This window comes from Gopherus flavomarginatus, chromosome 4, assembly GCF_025201925.1.
Source record: "Gopherus flavomarginatus isolate rGopFla2 chromosome 4, rGopFla2.mat.asm, whole genome shotgun sequence".
Lineage (NCBI taxonomy): Eukaryota > Metazoa > Chordata > Testudines > Testudinidae > Gopherus > Gopherus flavomarginatus.
The window spans coordinates 206,734,153-206,745,125 of record NC_066620.1 but is presented as its reverse complement, the minus strand read 5'-3'; the positions used below and the strand labels follow the sequence as shown (position 1 = coordinate 206,745,125).

Sequence of the window (10,973 nt, the reverse complement as noted above, 5' to 3'; positions counted from 1 at the left end):
TGCTTTCGAATCACAGGAGCCAGAGGAGAATCTCCATGCATTGTCAGCACTACAGACTCTATGACACACCACTGAGCAGTTCCAATTGCCATTCTACTGTGGTGATATGGATACACACTGACCACTTCTTTGAGATACTCAGGAGAGTGTTGTCAGCCACAGGAACAATGGGTTTGCTGCATTATCTTGCACACAGCTGTCATTTATGTTGCAAATGTACATCATAATCTGCCACAGGGTAAGTGACTGCTGGACCCCTGCAACTTAACATTTCATGAACCAGGCCTGGTTCTGTTCCTATTACAGACACTTGCAAAACTCCCATTGGCTTCAAAGAAAGCGGGGATCGGACTCTGGTGAATTTTAATTGTGCGCTTTGCATTTCACACTGAGGTTTGTTCCCCTCCTCTACACATAACTTTTATCTCCTTCAAAAAGATGCAATAACAAGGGAGTGGAGAGACCTTCAAAGAAGATTGTTGTGAAGAAAGCACTCCTTGTCCCCAAATCCTTGAAGCGACAGACAGTGGAGGTGTGGATCAGTCAGCAAGGGGGATTATTTTCCTGCTGCCTTGCTTTATCAGAAAAGTACAACAAAGGCCACGCTGTAGCATGCGAGCGGGCAGTGAGACAAGTTCTTCAAATGGAGGTTGGGCAGGGAAAGACGCAACCCTGGCCCTCGAGTGGGAGAGAGAAAAGAAAACCAGCCGTGAGGAGATAAAAAAGGAGCCTGATGAGCTTGGAAAATAAAATGATAGATTCAAGGCCAACCGGTTCTGAAAGAAAGATTAAAGAGACGCACAACCAGCCGCTGGGCCTACGCTATCACGCTCATGTACTTATCCTCGTCATGGTGCTATCTGAGCACCTCATGGATTTATCCTCACCATACCCCTGGGAGGCAGGGTAGTGCGATTATCCCCATTGTACAGATGGGGAAACAGACACAGAGATGAAGGCCCAGATTCTCAAATGTATTTAGACTCCTACCTCCATTCAAGTCAATGAAAAATGAGGGGCCCAAATACCTTTGAGGAGCTGGGCCTAAATACCTTGCCCTCGGCCATATAGGAAAGCTGCAGCAGAGCTGGAATCTGAGTCCACCTGATGGTGAGTCAGTTAATCCCTTCTTGCCCCATGCTCCCAACACATTCCTATCAGGTATTCTGGGAGGAGTGGGACAGTTCGGAGAAACTATTTAATGACTGCAGTAAAGCAGAAAGGAGGAAAAACGGTCCTGTGGTTAAGGCAACAGCTTGGGACTCCAGACAGCTAGAGTCAGTTCCTGCCTCTACCCTTTGTGCCCTGAGCCAATCTTCCTGTGCCTCAGTACTGTACCTGTAAAATGGGAATAATAATGCCTCCTTTGTTTCTCTTATCTATTCAGATTTTAAGCTCATAGACTCATAGACTCATAGGTCAGAAGGGACCAATATGATCATCTAGTCTGACCTCCTGCACAAGGCAGGCCACAGAACCCCACCCATCCAATTTTATACAACCCCTATCCCAGGACCGAGTTATTGAAATCCTCAAAAATGGTTTGAAGACCTCAAGCTGCAGAGACACCACCAGCAAGCGACCCGTGCCCCACACTGCAGGGGAAGGCGAAAAACCTCCAGGGCACCTGCCAATCCGCCCTGGAGGAAAATTCCTTCCCGACCCCAAATATGGCGATCAGCTAAACCCTGAGCATGTGGGCAAGAGTCACCAGCCAGCACCCAAGAAGGAGTTCTCCGCAGCAACTCAGTACCCATCGCATGCAACATCTCCCCGCAGACCATTGAGCAGACCTGTCAGGTGGTAATTCAAGATCAATTGCCCAAATTAACGATCCTATCATAACATCCCCTCCATATACTTATCAAGCTTTGTCTTAAAGCCAGGAAAGTCTTTTGCCCCTACTACTTCCCTCGGAAGGCTATTCCAGAACTTCACTCCCCTAATGGTCAGAAACCTTCGTCTAATTTCAAGTCTAAACTTCCTAATATCCAGTTTATACCCATTCGTCCTCGTGGCTACATTAGTACTAAACTTAAATAATTCCTCTCCCTCCCTAACGTTAACCCCCTTGATATATTTATATAGGGCGAGCATATCCCCCCTCAGCCTTCTTTTGGCCAGGCTAAACAAGCCAAGCTCTTTGAGTCTCCTTTCATAAGGCAGTTTTTCCATTCCTCGGATCATCCTCGTAGCCCGTCTCTGAACCTGTTCCAGTTTGAATTCATCCTTCTTGAACATGGGACACCAGAACTGCACACAGTATTCCAGATGGGGTCTCACCAACGCCGTATACAACGGTACTAACACCTCCTTATCCTTGCAGGAAATACCCCGCCTGATGCATCCCAAAATCGCATTTGCTTTTTTAACAGCCGTATCACATTGGCGACTCATAGTCATCCTGCTATCAACCAGTACCCCAAGGTCCTTCTCTTCCTCCGTCGCTTCCAACTGATGCGCCCCCAACGTATATCCAAAATTCTTATTATTAATTCCTAAATGCATGACCTTGCACTTTTCACTATTGTATTTCATCCTATTTCTATTACTCCAGTTTACAAGGTGGTTCAGATCTTCTTGAATAGTATCCCTGTCCTTCTCCGTGTTAGCAATACCCCCCAGCTTCGTGTCATCCGCAAACTTTATTAGCACATTCCCGCTCTTTGTGCCAAGGTCAGTAATAAAAAGGTTAAATAAGATCGGTCCCAAAACCGATCCTTGAGGGACTCCACTGGTGACCTCCTTCCAGTCCGACAGTTCACCTTTCAATACGACCCTCTGGAGTCTCCCCTTTAACCAGTTCCTTATCCACCTTACAACTTTCATATTCACTCCCAGCTTTTCCAATTTAACTAACAGCTCCCCGTGCGGAACCGTGTCGAACGCCTTACTGAAATCTAGGTAAATTATATCTACCGCATTTCCTTTATCTAAGTAATCCGTCACCTTCTCAAAGAAGGAGATCAGATTGGTTTGGCACGATCTACCTTTAGTAAATCCGTGTTGCAATTCGTCCCAATTACCATTGACCTCTATGTCCTTAACTACTTTCTCTCTTAAAATTTTTTCCAAGACCTTACATACTACAGACGTCAAGCTAACAGGCCTATAATTACCCGGATCACTCTTTTTCCCTTTCTTAAAAATAGGAACTACATTAGCAATCCTCTTTGGAGCAGGGATTTAGAATGTGTCTGTACAACACCTAACACCGTGGGACACAGATCCTGATTGGGGCCAGTAGCTCATCCAGTCACACAGACACTGAGTAACACTACAAAGAAGTCAGACCCTGTGAACATTCAAGCCACAAAAGGAGTGAATAGGCTTCCCACATGAGCCACTTCACTATGTTCCACTGGCTGGTGCTGCATGAGGCTAATTTAACAGCAGCCGTCCTGTGACGTGCCATGACCTTGTTTCCCCTCTGAGCAAGTCCCTACTAGTTGACAAAGCTATGATAGCCAGGTAGTAGGAAGGAGTGATTTTTAGTGTTTTCTTATTTCCATCTAGGGGCATTTTCTGTTAGAGTGATAGAAAGTCTCTTATCCTCAGCCAGAACAAAGCAAAGAGCTGTGAGGTCCTGGAGATTGGGAGATGGCTGCACTGTTTAAGACCACAAGGAAGGGATTTGAGCTGTAAGTTTCAGGTTCAAACCGCTTATGGTCTGATTTTCAGAAGCAATGAACATCCACAACTTTCATTGAAGTCAATGGGAGCTCCAGGAAGTGATGGACATTGGTCTAGCTCTGACACAGGGAATGAGATTTTCTCCTTTAATGGGGTAGTTGGCTGTGGAAAGAATAAAATGAAGCCTGCATAATTTAAACCCATTTTCCAGCCCCTGGCCTATTTAAGGCATGTTAACAATAAGCTTCAGGAATAAGACCAGATAACACTTTTGAGTCACGGCGGATGCTCATTACGATAGTATCTGGGCGCCCAAGGTGACAAGTTATGCATTCAATAAAATCTTTCCCACTGCTATTAATAATGCCAGAAGATATTTTTAAAAACTCAACTGTAAACCTCACTGTAATTTTTCCCCTTGATGTTGTTTCACTCTTTGCACTTCACTCAGCTTGGGCTCGGTTAGTCAAGTCAACTTTTTTTCCTATTTATAGTCAGTTTCAGGTTTTCACGCAGCTGTTTCCAATATCCCTGAGATGTATAAATAAAAAAACCCTCTCCTCTCTGCATCCCAAAAATCCCAATCATTGATTTTTTTAAATCCCCTGTTCTGTTTTGTAAATTCCCCATCCCCTCAATTTTGTATTTTACAAACATTTAAGGTTTGAGCCTAAACCACTCATTTAAAAGGGAGTCTTTGTAACTTCCATGATGAATAACACTTTAAAGAGAGGAATCCCCTGCACGGGAATCCATCTATTTAATAAGAAGTAGTCACATTGCACTGAGCTGATGCCGACTCACATTCAATTTTTTTTTCTTAGTTCATTTGGAAGTTAGTTATGCAGATACTGCATTCGTGGCATGAAGCAGCATGCTTTCTGCTGCTAAGGGAGAGGAAATCTTGCCATCTGGTGGAAGGAAATGCAACCACAGACCCATGTTTTATATATGAAGGGCCAAACATTTACAAAAAAAAACTTGGTAGTAGAAGGAGGAAGTATTCCCATCTCAGATTCCTGGAGAGAACCTGTATGAGTCAAGCTTTCCTCCCACGGTTTACAAGCTTGCTGGGAAACAGCATGTAGTTGCAGGTGACCAGATGGCAATAGCAAGGATGAACAATGATCAGGAGTTCTGGCCTTAACTCAGCAAAGCACTTAAGCACGTGCTTAACTTTAAGCATCTGAGTAGTCCCATTGACTGTCAAGACCACTACTCTCCCGTGCTTAACTTTAAGCACACACTTAAGTGCTTTGCTGAATCGGGCCCTGCGTTCATAGCTCTGCCTAGTCAGTTAACCACTTTGTGCTTCATCTGTACAAGGGAGATAATGCCTACCCGTTGTGCAGCTTGAAAAGTGCTTTGAGATCCACAGATGGAAGACAAGTAAAGGACATTCATTGTGATTATTATCATTTATTATCAACTCTTTAAGGCCAAACTTTCTGCTGAACAACTTACAGCCATGACCATCACAGTCCCCCTTTTTGGTGGAGTTACAGGTTTCATGTTGCACCCCTTTGTCTTGCTTTTATAGATTTTATTACTGAGGAGTTTGAACAGCTGTCAGTACAGTACAAAGTTTTCAGTGGTCTCAACAATACAAAGTTGGGGGATGATTGGTGCATAATACTCACACCCCTCCCCCACTCCCAAAGAAAAAGATGCAAAACTCACTACTCATGTTTAGTAGGAAGCAATGCTTTTAAAACCCAGCCAGCACGAGATGTCAATACCAAGGCACACGTGTAGCCTGAAGCATGCACCCCTGTTCTGCTACATGAAGCACTCAAAGTAAATTAATGGTTAACTGACCCCCTCTGCCTTCACCCTCAATACCAAAGCAGCTCTCTTGGTAAAAAAAATCAACCAGTAAGTGTAATCATGAGTTTGCAGATGGCAAAGCTGTTGCTTCTAACCTACTCATTCCCAATGAGCAAGTCTGAAGAGTGAGCAGCGTAACACACTCTGGACCAGATCCGCAGCTGGTGTTAATCAGCATAGTTCCAATGAGAAACACTGATCCACACCTGTTAAAGACTTGGCTGATCCACTGATCCACACCTGTTAAAGACTTGGTCTCCACCTGAGGGTCATGTCCCCCAAGGAGGTTTGTGACCCCGTTTCCCATGGCCAACCTGCTGAAGCTGACATACTCAGCCTCTCGCAGCCAGGTCAACATCAGATGCCCTATGAACCACTGCATCAGTTCTAGCTGAGCTTCTTGTGCGGGGCCCCAGACCCGGTGCAAAGGACTCTAGGAGTGAGAGGAAGACCAGCTGCAAGTGGCCACGTGGGAGCTGTGACAGGAGTAACAGGCTGACAGCCGAACGTGACGGCATTTACGTCCTCTTAGGGCCAACCCTCACTGAAGTCAAAGGCAAGACTCTCGATGACTTCATTGGGTTTAGTATAGCACTGTCAGCGGCCTGCGGGTTCCTAGCCAGCCCAGGAGTGCACACATACAAGGTCCACATAAGCAATCTCCAGCCAGCTGTGTAAGGCACGAGTCCAAGACACCTTGGGAAGAGGGAGGGTTTGACAAGACTGGGTCTCTCACTGGGAGAAGGATGGCAGGGATGGCACTAACTCGTGTTGACGAAGCACCCTGTGTCCTTAGGACGTTATCTGAAAAGCAGCGTTGGTCAGTACTTCCTTGCAAAGTCAGCCCTATCATTCCCCGAGGAGGTCAGTTACTGGTCTCATTTGCAGGGGTGAATGGGGTAACTACTCAGCCTGAGAGTTAACAAGGACACAGAAAAAAAAACAACCCAGGAGGAAAGGTAACAGGAAAAAATAAGCTGCTCTGTGACACCAGTAGGTGGCGATATAGGGTTACAGAAAGCATCAGGCTCAGTCCTTCCATGAAGAGCGATCCACGTTCTTGTCCTCTGTGGTTTGCAAACACTTGCGCGGAGATTGCATGGGTTGGTGTATCCTCCTCTGTTGGGACACCATGTGCAGCCCAGTTTAAACCCTTTGGAGGAGCTAATGCTTGGGCTACACAAAGATTTCGTACCAGCATAACAATGTATTTAGGGTAGGGATGTTATGGTTATACCAGTACAACTTTCAGAGTAGATGCAGTTATATTGTACAAAGGTGCTTTATACCAGTATATTTTATTCCCATTCCTATACAGAAACACATTCACACTACTATAATTGCATCCACACTAGAGGGCTTGTACTGCTTTAACCCAATGCAATTACAGTGGTTCAACTTTAGAGTGTAAACAAGGCGAAAGAAGAAAGTCCGCTCTAACGGACTCTTCCCCAAAATTGACAAGAGACCAACAAGTAATTCTACAAAGGCCCCTGAGAAGCTCTCTCATAAAAACATCTTTTTATTGTTACCAACCTGGACTAAATTTGAATCAGGAATGCAGAGTTCACAGACTCTGTATCCTATTAGCATAATCCCCCTTGAGCCAATCCCCTCCCCCCCACCTCCATAAAGGTATTTAACTTGTTCTTAAGGCCAGTAGTTTCAGATTAGGGTGCCCAGATGTAGGCACTTATCCACAGAAAGGCACCTAAATTAGTGGCTTGGTCTTCAAAGAATCCAGGCATCCGCAGCTGCCATTGTCTACTGCTCCCCTCCACCAGTGAACCATTTCCCTCCCTGACTGACCTTCACCCTGCAAAAGGGTTTGCTAACATCAAAGCAAAACAGAGCCCTTCTGGGAGTTGTAACACACACAAAAGAGTTTAAAAATCCCCCAAACCAGACCAAACACTAAAGCTCCTTCAGTCACATCTCTAAGCCTCACTTCCAAGGTCAGTTTCAATTCACTCAAGTAATCCAGTTTTGCTTGGATTTGATAGGCCAGATCCTCTGCTGGTGTAAATCAGCGTAGCTCCACTGAAGTCAATGGGGATTTACACCAGGTGATGATCAGACCAGCTGAGTGTGAAGATATTGCACAGGACACATGGATATTTCAGTGGTATAATCTACTACAAGGCAACTGGGATTTAACACTGGGAGAGGACAGAATGGACAAGACAAATGCTTACCAGTTAGGCCTGTGAGGACTGTACTTAGTCGGAATCTCCTGGACAGCTGATGTAAGCGCCATTGACTTCAGTTCAGTTATTCCGATTCACCACCAGCTGGAGATCCGGCTCATAGCCTCCAATCACCTACTTCTCACTCAAGTAGATGAAGAAGGGACTTATGCAATTAGCGGATTCATTCTAAACAACCCAAACCTTTCTAATTCATTTGGGATGGTAAAAGGGACTGACGCATATTTCACGCTGATGGTTATGGAACTGTCTGCTACCCCCATTTCCATATTACAGGAGGGCTATACTACAGCGTCAGGGTTACGCATTGCCCTAAAGCCATATGATCCACTGACAGCTCACTCCTGCAGCAGAGGGCAAAGGCCTATTACACCATCCAGTCCATTTCTCTGCCAGGATGGGATTGTTCCTTATGGTACGTCCACTCCACTGGCATCAGTCGGAGTCAAATATTCAACAGAAATCTGCAGTGCAAATGGAAGAAGAATTTTGCTCTGAGTACAACAGACATTAGGGAACACCAGGTGGGATTACTGAAAGGAGAACGAGTGTACATTTTGCTTCCCCCCACACACACACACAGTTTTTTCTCCAGTGATTACGTTTTAATCTCTAATGTTATTTAGCACTGATGAAAGGTGGCAGACTAACAACCTTGAAGACCTCTGTTTACCCTCATTAAGTACAACACAAGCTATAGCAAGTGCCAGCTTCCCCAAAATGCCCCATCAAAGAGCACTTCTCCTGGCCAGAGGGGGGACTGTCCCTACAGGGAAGGGTCTTTGTTCTCTTTGCTCCACCAGTAACTGAGCTACGAGCGCAAACTCATTTGATGCAGGCCACCAAACAGTCACCGGCATCACTGCCGACCCAGGCTGGATTCAAACAACAGACGTACTAGGGAAAGGCTCCATATCCCATTACCAACCTCTGAGAGAGTCTGCCTCATTGTTTTAAATGTTCATGAGCAGCCCTGGTACTGAATATCTATAAACACCCATGGTGAAATCTCCCAGTGACAGAAGAGGGAATTTCACTCACATCACCACTGGGTCAGGTGGTTCCCAGAAGAAAAACTGGGTCAGAGTCAAAGAGTGAAGCAGAGATGGGCACGAAGCACGAAGTTCTGATCTGGTCTGGAAAATCCCCAAAGTCTGGAGATAGATGGATCTAGAGTTTTGGTCCAGACCCATCTCTACAACAAAGTCATCCTAAGAACCTGGTATAAATTCTGGAGAGAAGAGTTGAGAGAACATGACTCACAAGAATCTAACTTGGAGATATATAAAGGGCTTGTGCAGCTGTACGTTATATAGTACTGTGCCATCCAGACCTCTGCAGCTACACCCTGAAAATTTAGACTCATATGGCCCAATCCTGCTCCTGCTGAAATTTTGCTATTGACTTAAATGGGAGCAGGATCAAGCCCTCGTATAGCAGAGATGGAAAAGACCTAGTAGGTCATCTTGTCCATGTTCCCTGCCGGTGCAGGACTGATCCACAATGCACAGTCTCCTGTGCTTTGTAAAGTCTTAAATTACTCTAGCCACGTGCTTCCCCTAGGAGCCTGCTTTACAGTTTAATGACCCTCAGGTTTTCCTGATATTCAATGTAATATTCCCTGCAGATTTACTAGCGTGGAACAAACTAGAAACCTTCGCCTAATCCAAGCATCCTTGGTTAAGTGCCCCAATCAGGCTTAAAAAAAACACCCTACATTGCAAGGGGCAGCCACTCAAGTAAAAACACTTTAGACAGAAGGGCTCTCATAGAGCAACTCCAGCCTACGACCCATCCCTCAGTTATAAATTAGACAAACAGTTATGCAAACAAACCAATTTGTTATATCTCTATAAATGATCCTTCGCTGGTTTCCACCGAATTGGTACCAGCCAGACAGTGCCTCTCTAGTCTTTGCAATGGTCTCTCAGGAGTCTCTTTTAGCCAGTCCCGCTTTGATCCTGCACTGCAGGAAGTGAGCCGTGACGGCACTACAGGCCACCAGGCCAAAAAAAGAGGCACAGGACAGGTAGATGGAGAGAGGTCCATGTCTACTCCGGAAAATCTCCTGCCTCATCTTGTAATCCAGGAAGATGGCCTCCAGCTGCGAGAGCGTGCAAAGGGCCAAGAACATGTGGAAGATCTGATGGGCGTGGCCGATTATATCACAGGAGCCCGGGAAATACTTCTCGGGGACTGGACAGGAGAAGAAATAAGCGCTGATTAGAAAGAACAGTATCTGGAAGGTGTGGTACCAGGCAGCCTGCTCCTCGCAGCCCCCCAAGTGGCACATGACCACCCGGTGTGCAACTGGGCTGATGTCCAAGACGAACGCCAGCCCTGCTGGGATCACCTGACATATCTTCCTCATGAGGGGGTAGGGGCGCCGGTACCGGTATTTGGCGTAGCAGCAGCCAGCACAAGAGAGCCAGCCGCAGAAGGCAGCCGCGGGGAGGAAGAAGAGCCAGAACCTATCGTACCAGGCTTGGTCCGAGCTGTAGTAGAAATGGGCCAGGGCGCTGCCGTATTGATAGACGCTGACCCCGACGTAGTCCACGAAGTAGAAGGTGTAGTGAGACAGCTCTGACTTGGATTGCAGTAGGTGGGCCAAGAGGCTGCAGGTTAGGTAGGTGAGGGAGGACAGCACAAAGATGAACAAAGGCCAGGATGAGACGTCCAAGGACAGCTCCTCCGCTTCTGCAAAGGCCTTGAACCTCAGCAACACAGCCAAGGCCGCCAGCAGGTGAGTCCAGACGTTGACTACCTCGTTGTGCTTCTGGAACAGGCTGAAGAAGTAATAGCGCCACTCCTGGCCAATGGGGCGGTACCCCGTCTGGATGTATGGCTCCCGGAAGAGCTGGGGCACGTCGGATTCTTCGACGGTGCAGGGCATCTTGGGGAAGCCTTCCTCCAGGAGTCTGGGGAGGCGGCGGAGCTGCTGCCCGCTGACAGACAAGGTGCTGATACGCTCCAGGATGGCCGTCATCATGCTCCCCACGGCACAAGGGAGTCCGCAGATGGGTAAAGCCAATCCCTCGCTCTGCAGTGAGGAGAGAAATGGGAGCAGTGAACAGCAGAATAAAGCCAGGACGGAGCCAGGGAATGTAAGTCACAAAATCCCAGAGTGTGTGCTGGGCGCAGCTAACAGGAGGCTATCGGCCATGCAAAGGCCTGTGCTCAGTGGGGGTTCTACACAACCTAATGGGCCAAAACACAGCCAGAAGTAATGGGCCACAACTCCGTGGACAAGACTGTCCTGATCCTGGTGGCTCCTACAGCGCCAAGCACCCAGGATACCAAATAACA

At 46.7% G+C, this 10,973-nt stretch overlaps 1 protein-coding gene across 3 annotated transcripts in view; it reads right to left on the bottom strand.

The window, feature by feature from the left end:
• Positions 1-4,996: 4,996 nt before the first annotated feature.
• Positions 4,997-10,973, bottom strand: part of PAQR8 (progestin and adipoQ receptor family member 8) — a 35,114-nt gene continuing 29,137 nt past the window's right edge. For all 3 annotated transcript variants that reach the window (XM_050948895.1, XM_050948897.1, XM_050948896.1), the window contains exon 2: positions 4,997-10,707. In XM_050948895.1, coding sequence (XP_050804852.1) covers positions 9,595-10,707 — 1,113 coding nt within the window. In that variant the 3' untranslated portion in view covers positions 4,997-9,594. The remainder of the gene's footprint in view (positions 10,708-10,973) is intronic.